This window comes from Vulpes vulpes, chromosome 13 (genome assembly GCF_048418805.1).
Source record: "Vulpes vulpes isolate BD-2025 chromosome 13, VulVul3, whole genome shotgun sequence".
NCBI classification, from domain to species: domain Eukaryota; kingdom Metazoa; phylum Chordata; class Mammalia; order Carnivora; family Canidae; genus Vulpes; species Vulpes vulpes.
In genome coordinates this window covers 82,440,378-82,458,604 of record NC_132792.1, presented here as the reverse complement: position 1 = coordinate 82,458,604, position 18,227 = coordinate 82,440,378, and the positions used below count along the sequence as shown (strand labels likewise).

The 18,227-nt window shown below is 37.1% G+C and overlaps 1 protein-coding gene across 4 annotated transcripts in view; it reads right to left on the bottom strand.

The window, feature by feature from the left end:
• SPIRE1 (spire type actin nucleation factor 1) overlaps positions 1-18,227 on the bottom strand; it is a 206,069-nt gene that overhangs the window by 39,931 nt on the left and 147,911 nt on the right. For all 4 annotated transcript variants that reach the window (XM_072734854.1, XM_072734851.1, XM_072734852.1 and 1 more), the window contains exons 7-8: positions 5,052-5,138; positions 4,275-4,404 (exon numbers count right to left, since the gene is read on the bottom strand). In XM_072734854.1, coding sequence (XP_072590955.1) covers positions 4,275-4,404; positions 5,052-5,138 — 217 coding nt within the window. The remainder of the gene's footprint in view (positions 1-4,274; positions 4,405-5,051; positions 5,139-18,227) is intronic.

Here is an 18,227-nt window from a genome sequence, read left to right as displayed (position 1 = left end):
TTTCATGATTTAGGTGATATTTATTTTGTTTTTAAAGATTTATTTATTTATTTATGATAGACATAAAGAGAGAGAGAGAGAGGCAGAGACACAGGAGGAGGGAGAAGCAGGCTCCATGCCGGGAGCCTGACGTGGGACTTGATCCTGGGACTCCAGGATCGCGCCCTGGGCCAAAGGCAGGCGCTAAACCGCTGCGCCACCCAGGGATCCCTAGGTGATATTTATTGAAGAAATAAATGTTCTACCTCAAAAAACACGGACTACAAAAGTGCTATATAAATTTAATTTTACTGCTTTTCTCAAGAAAATCTAAACATTTATTAATTATAATTATTTTAAAGATTTCTATTAAGGAATATTACAATATTACAATATTCCTTAATAGAAGCAAATATCCAGTTTCTGTGGTCCATAATCTGATTATAGTATTTATACGTACATTAGTGTGAGGTTTTCAAATAAATATCTGTGACTCATAAAAAAACCCTTGCATTTCTGAATTCAAATACCATTGACTCTAGATTTTCCTAATTATACACAGTAAATAAGATCCAACATATTCTCAAAGCATTTACCAACCTTCTCTAATATCTTCTCATTCTGTTCTTCCCTGATATGTGAATAATCTATCTTTTGAAATAAGACTATTGCAGTACAGAGGGCTGCTATTATTTCTTGGAAGATGAGGTTTGGATCTTTTTCCAAGCTTTTCCATTTTACAAAAAGGAGAGAAATCAAGCATAATAGCAATTAAGAAATTTACGGAAAAGATGCCTTTTAAAGGCACAATTTATATTTAAAACCAAAAGTCTCAATTCAGTATGAGATGTTAGGAAACAGAAAATGATGGGACATGAACAAAGACTGGTGCGCAAGAATAGTATTTTCAGGCTTGACAGTAAAAGAAAAAAAAAAAAAGGACATTCTGTCAAAAAATAGGGATATAAAACACAATTTAGCCATATTATCAGGATACAAGCGCCTTATGAGTCCTATTTAATGACACGGGAAGATGTTCACATCACATACAATGTTAAGTGAAGAGAACAGAGTATAGTTCTTTTTTTTTTTTTTCTTTTTAAACAGAGTATAGTTCTTATCTCCATACTGCACAAGTAGATTTACAGTGGATGCCTCTGGCTTTTGAAATTATGGGTAACATTTCTTTAAACATTTACACATGTCCCCAGTTTCTATAGTGGGATTCTACTCACAATTACATGGAGGGGAAAGGTTATAAAAATATTTAGGGAAACTTGTCCTAAGTGCATTCTGCCAACCTCATCCTAATCAAACTCCCCAAAGCAAAATTGTATAGTAAGAACCAATGTAGATCTGCAGAAATAACAAGCCCAAATACCTTACTTTCCAATAAGATACAAGATCAGTTTGAATGCAGAATTGTAGAAGACTCTCACTTTCTGTAACAGCTCGATCATGATTGTTGTGAATCACCAATTCATAAGGTTAAAATAAAAAATAGTAAGATATGCTCAAAACATAAAATTGGTATTATTTTTTTAAAGATTTATTTACTTGAGTATGAATGAGAAAGAGAGAATGTGCATGCTAGCATGCCAGTGGGGTAAGGTGCAGAGGAAGAGAATATCCAAGTAGACTCTAATGCTGAACTTGGAGCCTGAGATGGGGATCAATCACAGAGGCCATGAGATCAAGACCTGAGCTGAAACCAAGAGTTGGTTCCTTAACTGACTGAGCCACTGAGGGGCCCTTGATATTTAATTGTTCTAAAGTAGGTTTCCTGTTATTTAACATCTAACTTGTTTAAAATGAAAGAGAAGAACATATATGTGACAAAGGCTTGCAACGATCCTTCCAAGCAATGAAAGTGGCCCTCTGACACTCACAGGGACTGCTAGTCTCTCCCTCAAATGACCTCACCAATGTCTTGTGACTTGCTGTTAATGGTCTTGTAGTATGAACATGCATGACACTCCAGAGTCATTCTTTTGTAAGCATTCGTGGGCAGGCATTATGCCTTGTTCATCTCTATATCCCAGGAGATGGCATGGTTGTTTAATAGAAAGTAAAGGTTCAAAAAAACTATTAGAAAAGTGAAGGAACTATATGTCAAATACCATCCATGTCGTACAAGCACATTATGCCTATATTGCTCCTTTCTCTAGTCTTTTTGGTACTTCCACTGAGGTTGACAATCCCTTAGCCTAATTACTATGTGCTCCTGTAAATCATGAAGCTTGCTTTTCTCATGGTAATAGATTTGTTTTGCCTCATGGTTTTATTGAAATCTTTTCTATTATCTCCACTGTTTCTTCTCAAGGTATGCTAATTTAAAAAGAAATCCAGTCTTAAGCTAGCATCCCATAATACCACTTCCTTATTTTTCCACAGTGGTTCTTACTCTTTTGAGGCTGGGTACTGTTTCGGAAACTAAGGAAAAATATGGACCCTCTCTCCAGAAAAATGCACATTCATACATTTTATGAAGTAAAATTTTTTTACATTTTTACATTTTTTTTATATTTCGGGGACTCTCAGACTCTCGTCAGGCTTGTTCAAGGACTCTCAGGATAAGAACCCTTGGTGCACATGGCTTGTATGTTTTAGTTCATTATTTTATAAATGCTCACATGGATTTGTCACTTAGCATGCTTTCAACATTTTTATTTTTTAAAAAATGATTTGATTTATTTATCCATGAGACCCCAAAGAGAAGGCAGAGACATAGGCAGAGGGAGAAGCAGGCTCCTCGCAGGGAGCCCAATGTGGGACCTGGTCCCAGAATTCTGGGATCACACCCTGAGCCAAAGGCAGACTCCCAACTGCTGAGTCATCCAGGTGTCCCTCAACATTTTTAAAAGACAACACTTGCTGCCATAAAAATTGGACCCCTGTCCAACACTGACTCAACTTTCTCTCAGTAGCTTTGTAACTGGAAGGTACATTCAATTATTTCAGCACCTATGGGTGCACTTCTACAACAATGAACAAGACAGATGTGGGTCCTGCTGGCACGGAGGTCACAAGGTAAAAGAAGGGTCAAGAGTCTAACAAAAGAATATCAACATGACATGACTCAAGATTGTGAGGCTAGAAGCAGAGACAGCAGTCAAAGCTGATGTGATAAACTAGATAAGAGAAGATGTCAGGCTGGGTTAGGATGGTGTTGGGTTAAAAATGGGGAAAACTAGAAAGGTTCAGAATAAGAAATATCAACAGGGCTTAGCTGTTAGGTGGGAATCTGAGATGATGGTGAAGTTCTGCCTTGAGCACACTGAAATGAGGAAACAGGAGAAGATGGTTTGGGAGAAAACAAATGGCTTCCCCTGTCCTGCTGTAGGCCCTAGCTAGCAGACAGCTGGGGGAATGGGTGTGAGCTCAGAGAGACAGGTGCACAGATGAGGGCTGAAAGTAGCCAGAACAAAAATCACAGAGATCGGTGTGGTTGTTCAGAGAGACACAGTGAGCCCGGAACAGAAATCTGAAAGACCACGCAGGGTCTAACAGAGGCAGGAAAAGAGATTAGAGGAGAAGACTAGGAGAGTGTGGTTCTTTTCCTGTTCAGATGCCACTACTGTCTATTTTCCTACAGGAAGTTTCTCTGAATTCTTTGGGCAGCTTTAATCTTACAAATAAGAGGAAAGTTGTATAAACAAAAATGTTACAAACATTTTAAAATACGGTCTTGCTATAAATCAAAATCAATGTGTGTTTATAGTACACATAACATTAAATAAATATAAAGGAAGCTTGGGAATAAGTGATATCAGATAACAATCAATGCTTTCATCATATAATACTGTATCTTTAAATCCATAATTAAGACAACAGAAACGTGAAGTAAAACTATGTATCATATTTCTAAAACATAAGAGCTTTGTATATGTAATATAATTTATGGAGTATTTTGACCACAATCTTACTTAATTCTTATATAAAAGCCATAATTAAAATGTAGAGGAATTTTTCTCCTTCTGCCAATAAAGAAACCAACACTCAGAGAGGTAAAGGGACTCTCCTAAAACCACAGTCTAGAGAATGACAGAGCAATTCCTACTAAGCCATGACACTCTCATGTAGTTCAGTATCGTATGGGCAAAGGATTTCCTATTCTGTGAATTTCATGCATAAACTTCAAGTAAGAGTGTGCGTGTATGTGGGAGAGAGAGAGAGACAAAGAGAGAGACAGAAAGGAACAAACACTGCTTTTACTTTTCTCTGGGCTGGTTGTATAGAGACACTGCTTCAAGTGGCTGAGGCTAGACCAGCAGCGTAGTAAGCAGCTGACTCACCTAATCTGCTGCGTCTAATCTCCTCTGGTGAGACAGGCCGTAGCTTTCTTTCTGCTTTGATTTCTTCTAATATTCTTTCATGGAGGCTCCGTGGTCGGGGTGGAGTGGGTTTCAGTTTTCTGGCTGCAACCTTGGGGGGGAAAAAATGGAATGGCTATAGACTTGAATAGTTGTCCTTAAATAATTCTTACTGAAGTCCATTTCTATGGTAAAGTATTATGAAATTGTATTTCACTGATTGCAACACCATTTGATAAATGACTATTTTAAGCAATAGGGAGATTATTGGATTTCACAGTAATTTAGTCATATGTGCTCAATTTTAAGGAGTCAGTTTTGCTAGCATTATAATTATGTTCACAATATGCTACCATGATAGATAATCAATTGAAATGTAAGCTATACCTTATCTATTATTTAAAAAAAAAAACATTTTTGAAGTATCACAAAATTTTTAGATTATTAAGTAATCTTTCTACAATTGAAGAAATAAAGGCTCAGGGAGGCTGATTAATTTACTCAGAGACATGTGGCTACTAAGTAAACTGCATAACTCAGGTTGTTTGGAGTTAAAACATCCTAAGACAGTCTTGTATTGAATAATTTTAAGTATTCTTCTGTGACTAAAGAATACAACTTAGAGTTAGGCTTCATCATTCTGAGAAGAAAAGCTTGGTGTAAAAACTACTTCGAGAGCTGAGCTCCAGAGACCATGTCTTAGAGGAGAGTACCTTGTTACGTGACCTCCAACCAAGGGGAACACATCAGATCACATACCGGCTTTAAAGGGGGTCTTGATCTGATGAAGTCCAGGATGATTTCGTGAGCACTTTTTTTTAACCGAGGGGGAATATCACCATTGACCTGAAAGGAGACAAAAAGTACAAGATTCATGTGACTACAGGAAAATCATTACAAGTTTCTGGGTACAGCTATTACTTCAAAATTACTGAAGGTGTGTCCTGGTTCTTCTTTTTTTTAATTTTTATTTATTTATTATAGTCACACAGAGAGAGAGAAAGAGAGAGGCAGAGACACAGGCAGAGGGAGAAACAGGCTCCATGCACCGTGGGCCCGACGTGGGACTCGATCTCGGGTCTCCAGGATCGCGCCCTGGGCCAAAGGCAGGCGCTAAACCGCTGTGCCACCCAGGGATCCCGTGTGTCCTGGTTCTATCAAAGATGTGTTTCGAATTAATAAAATGGAGAGTAAATAGTTGAGTGATTCAGAGCACAAACAGCTATGTACAATTGGAGAAAAACAGTTCATAAAATGAATCATTAAGTTCTACCATTTAAGGAAATTATGTATTTGATTCACCTCTTTCTACAAAAAGTTTCTAAAATTATGAATGTGAATGGAATAAATAATACTATGCTAATTAATTACATTAATTTACAAAGCCTTTTACTTCTTATTTTCATCCTTGTACAAAACCTAAGTAACAGGAAGGGCTGGTGTCATGAGTCACATTCTGTAGATAAAACTCAGGCTCATGTCAAGGAGGGTGTCTGCTACATTCATACAATTAGTGAGTACAAGAGTTTTGGTAGAGCCCTCATCTGACTCTGACCCCTGCTCTAACGTACTCTCTTTTTATAGCAATGTGTTAAAAAAAGGAATTTTTAAAAGCAATTTAAGAAAACCCCCCAAACCCACCAAAAATAACATTCTAAACCTACTCTAACCACCCCAGAAGGCACATTTTGTCACATTTATTTCCCAATTTTAATATGAAAAAAATAGAACCTGTTAGGCATTTTCTGTCATGTTCCTCACAAAGGATGGATAAAAAAGAAATGTTAACAAATTATAAACTTAATGACAAATTACCTAATACTTCCCCAAATCCAGGAAATTGGTATACTATTTTTATTAATGCACTGTCTGAAAAATCTTCCTCCTCCCTACCTTGGAGACCGAGTCTTCGATTACCCCATCATATTCTAATAGCTTTATAATATCGATTTTGTTGGAGAGAAATAAAGATAATTTACTTATTCCTCTCACATCAATGGTTGATCTTTTTATTTTGATAGGTTAGATGTTTCCTTATGCTTCACAACTTGTCATTGGAAATGTCACTTAAATTTTGGAATTACTTTAAATTTGGTAAAACTTAAGTATTTTTTATAAGAATGCATTTCTTTATTTAAGAGAGAAAATGAGAGCGTACAAGGGGGATAAGGGGCAGAGGGAGAGGGAGAAGTAGAATCCCCACTGAGCGAGAAGCCCCACACAGGGCTTGATCCTAGGACCCTGGGATCATCACCTGAACCAAAGGCAGATACTTAACTGACTCAGTCACCCAGGTGCCCCTCAAGTATTTTTGTAAGACTATAAGATTTCAGGGCATGAACAGTTTTCTTGTGTACTCACCAACCTTAAATACTATTTTATTTGTTCACAAGTCATTAATCAGTTGGTTATTCCTCACTGCAACTGTATGAGTTTTTATTTTTTTTGTCCGTGTTGCTATTTTGTGTCCTCTGAGATATAATGTTAAATACATATTTTTAAAAAGGGACCTGAAATACTGCTCCCAAGGCCAATCTGCTCCTCAAATGCAACCCCTCCATCTGTGCGCAGGGTGGGTGGCAAGCCTGTTGCGGCCTTCACAGCATCCACTCTCTCTCCTCCCTGGGCCACACCTCCCAGCACTAAATGAGGCCTGGATGGCCCATGGAAAGATTTAAGAGTAAAAGCCGCCTGAACTGCTAGTACTTGGTTTAAGGAGGGCATGTCCACTAGCTATAGATCTGGAGGCCTAATGTGACATGATAACCTCCTATGAATTTCCTGCTATAGAAGATTTCTTTAAAACACCATATGGTGGGATGCCTAAGTGGCTCAGTGGTTAAAGTCTCTGCCTTCAGCTCAGGGCGTGATCCTGGGGTCTAGGATCGAGTCCCACATCGGGCTACCTGTGAGGAGCCTGCTTCTCCCTCTACTTATGTCTCTGCCTCTCTGTGGCTCTTATGAATAAATAAATCTTTAAAACAAAACAACTCCTTATTGTTATGGAACAACTTAATCAGACTTTCCTATTACCTTCAGCTCTACTCCTGGAGATTTTTCCCTAAGCTTTTACTTTACAGTTTACTTTCATCACTACAGTAGTTTAGGGAGTTGGTTTAAGTAAGGCCAGGGTTGTAAATTCTGTTCCCCAAACCAGCACACATTACCTTCAGTTTCCACACTAGTCAGAAACCATATCCTGAATCCCAATTACAAAATGTGCATCAGTGCCCCTGAGGTAGGATGGATATGAGTCAGTGAAAGTCCTTACCAGGAGGGGAAAAAAGTAACTTTGTGCTAATACCATTCTGCTGCTGACTCAGTGAAATCATTCTCCTATAAACAAACACATATATATTTTTAAAGATTTTACTTATTTATTCATGAGAGACACAGAGAGAAAAAGAGAGGCAGAGACACAGGCAGAGGGAAAAGCAGGCTCCATGCAGGGAACCGGACGCAGGACTTGATCCCGGGTCTCCAGGATCACGTCCTGGGCTGAAGGCGGCACTAAACTGCTGAGCCACCCAGGCTGCCCACAGAACATATATTGAAACAAGCTCTCTGAGCTGCAATGATAAATGATTCCTAGCTGAACACAAATATTAGAGCCACAAGTAAATAAGACATTTATACAACTTGATCTTATTTCTGAGCCACAATGCCTTAAATAACTTCTAAGTAAAAGATGTTGTTTCTACATCTTTTTATTTTTTAATTAAAAGAATTATTTATTTATTCATGAGAGACACAGAGAGAGGGAGATACATAGGTAGAGGGAGAAGTAAGCTTCCTGTGGGGAGCCCGATGTAGGACTCGATCCCAGGACCAGGATCACGCCCTGAGCCAAAGGCAGACACTCAACCATTGAGCCATCCAAATGCCCCTACATCTTCATTTTTAAAAGGTGAGTTATTTGAAGCTTTCTGTTAGAATTAAAGCATTTTACTCAAACATCTTGAAAAAAGCAAACTGAAATGTTTTACACTTCTATAACTTAATATTCTGAGTAATATCCAGTATGGCTAAGCCACCAATTCCCAACATCAGCATAAAGGTACCAGAACCAGTGGATTATTACAGTACAGTTATGTAGCTTAAACATGAGGATTAAATTAAAAACATTTCAGCATAGTGCTTCAGGTACAGATAGACCATGTTTGAAAACTCTTTGTGTTTACTCTTTATAAAAAACATTTGTTTTTAAAGAAATTAGCAAGTGTAATGCCACAATGTAAGTGCTCTTAATGGGCTTAGAGTTGCTGGGAGTGAATTGCAGTATAATAGAAATCTGTACAAAAATTACTTTAAGTAGGGTGTTTTCTGATCACTATTGCTTACCATATTGTAAAAAGTTTTATGTATTAATCAGTTAATGTTATTTTGTTTGGGAGTTTTATTTTATTTTTTTTTTGAGGGGTTGCTCATTAGTTGCTTCCCCCTCCATTAATTGCTTTTTGCTGAAACTATAAATCTCAGCAACAAACTGCTGTGTACAAATAATATAAAATTTCTTTACAGAGATGTATTCCCCATTTTTGTGGGAAAAAGAAGCCAGGTTTACTTGCATTTGGTTTTTAAAAAAATATTAATAAATGAGTTGTATGCAAAAAAATAATAAAAAAATTTTAATGCCCAGTTTTTAAAGATTAAATGAATAGTTGAATTTCCACTTTCATTTATCAGGTACAGTTATATAAAATAAGGAACTAACCAAAATTTTAGCTGTTTAGACTGAAAACTTTCCACATGAACTTGCTCACACTGGCACTCCCATCTGCCCAGTCCCTTGCACAGGAGCTCAGTACACACTTAAGTGAACTGCATGGATTTGGCCAGAGAAGGACATGAAAAGGAAAACAAGAGTGGCTACCATGAAGCAGAAACATCTATCCATTTGTCTTCACTTACTACCCACAACCTCCAAGTTCAAAAATGTATTATTTATACCTAAATAGACTAGATGCATCACTGATAATTATCATAAAGAACATATTTATAAAATTACCTGTCGTTCTGAAGCTCATGGAATTTTCAACAAACAAAAAGCTTAAATAACTTGAGCCTTGAAAAACTTTTTTTTCTACTTTTGTCTTAAGCAAAGCAGAACCACTGATGATGACATAAGATCAAAACTAAAGGGATCCCTGGGTGGCGCAGCGGTTTGGCGCCTGCCTTTGGCCCAGGGTGCGATCCTGGAGACCCGGGATCGAATCCCACGTCGGGCTCCCGGTGCATGGAGCCTGCTTCTCCCTCTGCCTGTGTCTCTGCCTCTCTCTCTCTGTGTGTGACTATCATAAATAAATAAAAATCTAAAAAAAAAAGATCACAACTAAAAATGTACAAAGTTATCTATCGTTCATGGATTAATATTGGGCCCATTCAGATTTCCTTTTTCCCCTCCTTCAGCCTTATTGAGGCTGAATTGACAAAGAAAATTATGCATATTTAAAGTATACAGCATGATTATCTGATATATGTACAGGCACTGTGAAATGTTTACCACAACCAAGCTAATTAACATATCCATCACCTCACACGGTTACTGGTTTGTGAAGAGAACATTTAAGCTGTATGCTCTTAGCATACTTCAAGGACATACTACAGCATTATTAACTATAGTCACCATGCTAAGTCCCCAGAACTCGTTTGTTTTCTACCTGAAACATGTGACCTTTGACCGACACTTAAGCAATATCTACTTCCCCTATCCCTGAACCCCTGTCAACCCACTGCCCTACTCTCAGTTTCCATGAGTTTGACTTCTTATAATTCAACACATAAGTGAGATCATATACTGTCTTGGTAGGCTCAGCTTACTTCACCTAGCATGAAGTCCTCCAGGTTCTTCTATGTTATTGCGAATGGCAGGATTTCCTTCTGTTTTATGACTAAATACTATTCCTGTAGATGTATATGCATTTTCTTTATCCATTCATCTGATGTTTAAGCTGCTTCCATAACGTGGCTATTGTGAATAATGCTGTAATACACATGGGCGTGCAGGATCTCTTTTGAGATCCTGATTTCATTTCCTTGAGTTGTTGACCTAGTCTGTGCCTAAATATTTAGCCTCTCCTCTTTCCATATTTAGTTACAGTACTGAGGTGGAAAGCACACTGTATCCAGTCTCCATCTTATTGGACTTTATTTTATAACCAGGTTATTCAGCACAGTGTTTTTCTGTGCTCTGAGCTTCTTAGAAAACTAAGTAAAAATCTGTTTTCCCCTGCTTCTTAAAATTTGATAGAAAATTGGTTGTCTCACTTTTCAAAACCAGTATCTCGCTATATGTATGTGTGTGTATATATAATATATATATATATATATATATATATATATATATATCATGCCCAAAATGCGACTGAGTTGATGGCAGAACTGAGATTCAAACATAGTTACCCTATTTCCAGAGTCACTGCTCTTAAGCACAATGTACACACCTGTCCTATTTAAAGAAATCTCTGCCTACCTCAAGGTCATAAAGATTTTCTCCTATGTTACCTTTCTGAAGTTTTATTGGTTTATGGTTGGAACAGGTCATTGAGAGGATGTGATGACTGGCTGGACTTGGACGACTGGAGGCTCCTTACCCCCCACACCCCATCCTTGGAGTATACATTCCATAACTCTTCCTGTACTACTATGAGCCACAGGCCACAGTTTTCTGTTTTGTTTGTTTGTTTTTCTATAATGTTCTGCTGTCAACTGGACATTTAAGAACATATATTAAGAACTCTGGATTTTGATCTGTCCTCAGAGGGGATAAATATTGTTGTTTATTTGTTAAATGGCTTCTCTACACTAATTCTGTTAAATCTACTTTCCCTGCCACGTGTAGGTTCTAAAGTCTCTGCTCAGTATATATATTTTTTTCTTTTTAAAATTCTTTTTATTTTTAAGCTCAGCTTCCTCAGGGTTGATCCTGGGTCAGCAAAGTACTTAGTGATCAGCCAATGATAGGCCAGAAGTAGTACATGAACACAGTGAGCTAGTAAGGCTCCCTTCCTCAGTCATGAGAGTTAAATGTCTGCCCAGTTTTTACTTTCTGGATTCACAAGACCTCTCTATTTGGCCAGGGACAAACAGCTCACCTCTCCAGTCTCTCCCAAGTGGGCCCACCATGAGCATAACCTTTGGGACTCCCAGGAGTAAGTGGGATCCTGGCCAATTTTGGCTCTTGTTTCTTGGGTTATTCTGTTCAATTTCTGCTTGGCCTCAGCCACTACTGAAGCCACATTTAGCCTCCTTAGCTCTCCCTGATTGTCACCAAACTCTCTACTGCTTTTGATAATGACTCTGGGTGTGGACTTTAACACCTACTGTTCCGAATAAAGCCATGTTCTATCGTGGTCAGCTGGGAAGAACTTCTACTATTGGAGCTGGCATCAAATGGGGGTAGCACTGCCTAAAATGCCAGACTCCCCTGTTCTGAGATTCAGAATATTTTCCTGAATAGAGGCTTTTCAATGTGTTATACACCCTTTAGTTAATTTATAGTCTTTAAATCACTGTTTTTGAAACTTTACCACTTTTATCGTAGCTTTTTAGGGTGAAGATTTGCTGAGCAACTCATTCAGGTGTTTGGGAAGTCATTCCTTCTGGTTTTAAATTTTATCAAATGCTTTTTCCTGTTATCTTTTAAGACGAAATTTTCTACTTTATTCTATTAATGTCATGAATTATATTCAGATTTCTCTTGTGTTAAACCCACTTTTACATTTCAAATATCAATTCAGCCATATTACAATATAATATCCATTTTATATATTGCTGGAGTTCACATTGGAATCCAAATATACAGCAAGCTGGAACATACATGCTTCCTCTAATCCAGCCAGCCTCCATTTAGCGCCAACAAATTCATGTCACAAGGAATAGAAGTTCAATGTACTGTTTTTAAAGATAACTCACAAATGCATATTTTATGTATAATTTTCTATTCTTTAATTCTGTGAACAAAACAAAATACATTTGTGTGTGTGGGGTGGCATGGGCGGTTCAGTTGGTTGAGTGGCTGACTCTTGTTTTGGCTCAGGTTATGATCTCAGGGTCCTGGGATCAAGCCCAGCGTGAGGCTCCATGGTCAGCAAGGAGTCTACTTCAGGATTCTCTCCCCCTCTGCCCCCCCTTTTGCTCGCTTGCACTCTAAAATAAATAAATCTTGGAAAAAAACAAAAAACAAAACACAAACCACATTTGTGAGCTAGATTCATCTCTTGAACCATGAGTTCTCAGTATCTGCAATAAGGTCCCCCAAGTCCTTCTTTTCTGATTCTTGCAGGTTATTTATGTAGCTCATATATGCTGGACAAGGGCATGATGTTCATCATTTTCAATTCTGGGCCTCTTCTCCTCTTATCACTGTGAAGTTCCCTTGCTCACAGGCATGAGATTGATGACCTAGTCTGGGTCTAGTATTTAGCCTCTCCTCTTTCCATGTTTCAGTAGTTACAGTACTGAAATGGAAAACATACTCTAGTCTTCACCTCATTTGGGCTTTACCTTATAACCAGGCTATTCAGCAGTGTTCCTCTGTGCTCTGAGCTTCTTAGGAAACTAAGTAAAAATCCTTTTTCTCCTCCTTCTTAAAATTTTATAGAAAACTGGTTGTCTCACTTTTCAAAATCAGTATCTGTATAAACTTAAATAATCAATGAACTTTTGGTTCTATGTAATCCTCTCAGATTCTTCATACCACACTTACTGAGTTCAACAGTTATGCATGCATTATCAGGCTACTCTTTTTCATGTGTGTAAAAGAAGATTCAAGTTTTAACCAAGTAGTTTCATCTTTGGATGGTGGTTTCCTTTGACAAAAAGCTAGATAAGTTTTTGGATTATAGTGGCTGTGAAGAACAAGATTTCATGGTATTTATAGATAGACGCTATCTCCTGAAAAAAGCCACTGGAGGCTTCAATGTTTCTATGCTTAATGGCAAGAATCCTTTCATTTACTTGAAATGTTAAAATGTTTCTTTTAGCAAGTAGCTGTCAATTTGGGGGGCAAAGGCGCTTGCTCAAGTATAACATACATATGGTAAGGTGCATAAATCTTAATTATGTAAAAATAAGCATAACCTTATTTGAACCACTGTCCAGCTCAAGATACGGAACACTAGTGTCCTCCTAGTGGCTACCCCACTCTCACCTGTCATAAATACCATTCTGACTTTGATCACCACAGATAAGTTTTGCTAGCTTTGAATCTGGCCCAGGTCACTCATTTACATTTACCTGCCTCATACATTAAACCACCTGAGTTTGCTGCTATATCTCAAGTTGAAGCTTGGAAAAACCAGATTACATTCATAATACACTAGGAGGATGTCAAAAAGAACCACATGCAACATTCTCAAATTCATATAAAATACAACCAAGAAACTTATTTCATTAGACTTGAGAGGTCTGGTCAATAGGAACAAAAATCATTCCTTATATTTACAGTCAAGTCACATTTTTGTTACTCAACCTTTATCCCAAATCTTTAAACCTAAAAATTATTTTTAGTATCCATGACAAGAACATAAAAATGTATAGTTTAAGATATTAAATCATACTAAAAATTACTTTTGTTGCTACCTACTACAGCTTCCCCTTTAGCAATGTTTTGGAAATGGGAAACATTCTTTAAAAAAAAAAAAAGATTTTATTTATTTATTTTAGAGAGACAGAAAGAATGTTATGTGCCTGGGGAAAAAGGCAGAGGGAGAGGCTCCACAATGAGTATGGAGCCTGACACAGGGCTCTCGATCCCATGACCCTGAGATCATGACCTCAGCCAAAATCAAGAGTTGGATGCTTAACCAAGTGAGCCACGCAGACATTCTTGCAAAAACATTCTTATAAACCAATTATGTTTGTACATTAAATATTTAAAGCAGAAATCCAATTTATGTCATTTACTGATTAATAGTTACATAACATAAATAGAGTTTCATAAGACATGTGGCCTGCCACATATTCCCTGCACCACCAACAAACACACTTTAAAAAAAGGGTAAGACAGTTTTCTTCAGAAACATGGGAAGCTACACTTTTATCATTTAGGACTTCAAATATATATCCAATTTTCACACCACAAGGTGGATAACAAGGGTTTTAGCAAACTGATCATATCTACCAAAGGCCTTAAAGACATGTATATTCACTGATCCAATAATTCCATGACTAGAATTTAGACTAAGGAATTTAATACAGATTTTTATATAATACTAAAAATGGCAAATCTACATACTTCTTCATATTTTTTAAGAATGGCTATTATCAAAAAGTCAAGACAACTGTTGTCAAGAAAGTGGAGAAAAAGGAACACTTGTGTACTGTTGGTGGGAATATAAATTGGTGCAGACAGTATGAAAAACAGTATGGTAGGGTTCCTGAAAAATATTAAAAAGAGAAATATACAATTTAGCAATTCCATTTCTGGATACTCATTTGAAGGTAATGAAAACACTAACTTGAAAGGGTATCACTGCAGCTTTGTTTACAATAGCCAAGACATAGAAACAGCCTAAATGTCCACTGACAGATGAATGGATAAAGAAAATGTGGTGTGCTCGTATGAGCACACACACACAAGCTCGTATGAGCACTCACACACAATGAGCTATTAAAAACAACATGGATGGACCTTCAGGGAATTATGCTAAGTGAAATAAGAGAAAGATAAATAGTACATGATCTCACTTATATGGATTTTTAAAAAAACAAAACAAAACAAAACCCACAACAACCCCCAATCTCAGAGAGAATGGACTGGTAGTTAGTTGCCAGAGATGGAGGATGGGCAAAATGGATAAAGGAAGTCAAAAGTTACAAACTTCTGGTTACAAAAATAATCAGACATAGTGTAGAGCAAAGTGACTATAGTTAATAATACCATATTGTATATTTCAAAGGTGCTAAGAGAGTAAATCTGAAAAGTTGTCATAAGAAAAAAAGAACTGTAGCTACATATGGTGATGTATCTTAACTAGACATATTGTGATCATTTTGCAATATTTGCAGATATCAAATCATTACAACACACATCTGGAACTAATATAATGTTATAATTCCATTACATCTCAGTAAAAAAAAAACCTGTAAATCCCAACACAGGAAATTAATTAAATAAATTTTGGTTTGTCTACTCAATAGGCTACTTTGAGTCATTAGAAATGATGTAGAATGGAAAAAAAATAAAAAAATAAAAAGATGTGAGTCAACCAGATGACTTTAAAAAAAAAAGAAATGATGTAGAATGGAATATAATAAAAACTGTAAAAACAATGAGAAGGCTTTTTATATGCTGATAAAATAACGATCACCAAGAATATGAACTGATAAAAAAAAGATATGTAACAGTGGGTATAATATGGTAACACTGTGAACATATTTGCACAAATAGGAGAGATATGTACTGGAAAGATGTTTAAAACACTGATAAACACTGGTTGCCTCTAAAGAAGGTAAATAGGTGGCTGGAGAGGGAAGACTTTTCACTGGACGTGCACCACAAATCCTTTTGAATTTAGCACCATGAAAATGTATTACATATTCAAAGTTAAATTATTAAAATATTTTAATGATGTAAGAATTGTATTTTGTGATATGAAACAAAGTCTATAAACTGTTAAGCAGGGGGAGAAGAGTTCCAATAAAATATGTATACTTTAACCCCATTTTGTATTTATAAATTACACAATTTCACAGAAAACTCTTGGAAGCAAATTACTAAAAAATTGTAGAAGTGGTCTTAGAGTGGAGGAATTATGTGATTTTTTTCCCTGTTATCTGTATTTTCTAATTTTTCTATAATGAGCATGTCTATCTTTAAAATAAAATAATAAAATAAAATAAAATAAAATAAAATAAAATAAAATAAAATAAAATAAAATAAAATAAAATAAAATAAAATAAGTTAGGGGGTCCTGGGTGGCTCAGTTGTCTGACTCTTGATTTCAGCTCAGGTCATGATCTCACAGTTGTGAGACTGAACCCTGAATTGGGATTCTTTCTCCCTCTCCCTCTGCCCCTCCCTCTGCTCGCACACACACATGCACTTTCTTTCTAAATAAGTACATAAATAAGTAAATAAACTAATACATACATAAAAAATTTAAAAACCAAAAAGTTAAAAAGAAACTTATAACAAAGTGGTGAGTGAAAATGACAGAGCAGGGAACTCTGGTGCTGTGTCCTCCACAAAAACAACTAATAAGATAGCAAAAACTGTTGAACTTTACGAAATTAGTTTAAAAAGGCATTAAATAAACAACACAGAACAAGCTGCAATAGTAAGCTTCCCGAAGGTGAGGAGAATCTGATTTTGAGATGCCACATTACAGGTATTCAAAATCCAGATTTCAATAAAAAAATTGATGGATGCAAAGTAACAAAAAATATGGCTTGTTCATAGAAAAAAAGAGGAAATTTACAAAAACTTCCTCGAAGAAGCACAGAATTGGACTTATTTGACAAAGTTTTTTTTTTTTTTAAAGATCTTATTTATTTATTCATGAGAGAGACACAGAGAGAGAGACAGAGGCAGAGACATAGGCAGAGGGAGAAGCAGGCTCCATGCAGGGAGCCTGATGTGGGACTCGATCCCAGGACTCCAGGATCATGCCCTGGGCCAAAGGCAGATGCTTAACCACTGAGCCACCCAGGCGTCCCTTGACAAAAACTTTATTTTATTTTTTTTAATTAATTTTTATTGGTGTTCAATTTACCAATATACAGAAAAACACCCAGTGCTCATCCCATCAAGTGTCCGCCTCGGTGCCCGTCACCCATTCCCCTCCAATACCCGCCCCTCCTCCCCTTCCACCACCCCTAGTTCATTTCCCAGAGTTAGGAGTCTTTATGTTCTGTCTCCCTTCCTGATATTTCCCAACATTTCTTTTCCCTTCCTTTCACTATTATTTATATTCCCCAAATGAATGAGAACATACACTGTTTGTCCTTCTCCGATTGACTTACTTCACTCAGCATAATACTCTCCAGTTCCATCCACGTTGAAGCAAATGGTGGGTGTTTGTCGTTTCTAATTGCTGAGGAATATTCCATTGTATACATAAACCACATCTTCTTTATCCATTCATCTCTTGATGGACACCGAGGCTCCTTCCACAGTTTGGCTATTGTGGCCATTGCTGCTAGAAACATCGGGGTGCAGGTGTCCCGACGTTTCATTGCATCTGAATCTTTGGGGTAAATCCCCAGCAGTGCAATTGCTGGGTCGTAGGGCAGGTCTATTTTTAACTCTTTGAGGAACCTCCACACAGTTTTCGAGTGGCTGCACCAGTTCACATTCCCACCAACAGTGTAAGAGGGTTCCCTTTTCTCTGCATCCTCTCAAACATTTGTGGTTTCCTGCCTTGTTAATTTTCCCCATTCTCACTGGTGTGAGCTGGTATCTCATTGTGGTTTTGATTTGTATTTCCCTGATGGCAAGTGATGCGGAGCATTTTCTCATGTGCATGTTGGCCATGTCCATGTCTTCCTCTGTGAGATTTCTCTTCATGTCTTTTGCCCATTTCATGATTGGATTGTTTGTTTCTTTGGTGTTGAGTTTAATAAGTTCTTTATAGATTTTGGAAACTAGCCCTTTATCTGATATGTCATTTGCAAATATCTTCTCCCATTCTGTAGGTTGTCTTTTAGTTTTGTTGACTGTATCCTTTGCTGTGCAAAAGCTTCTTATCTTGATGAAGTCCCAATAGTTCATTTTTGCTTTTGTGTGGATGTATCTTGCAAGAAGTTACTGTGGCCGAGTTCAAAAAGGGTGTTGCCTGTGTTCTCTTCTATGATTTTGATGGACTCTTGTCTCACATTTAGATCTCTCATCCATTTTGAGTTTATCTTTGTGTATGGTGAAAGAGAGTGGTCCAGTTTCATTCTTCTGCATGTGGATGTCCAATTTTCCCAACACCATTTATTGAAGAGACT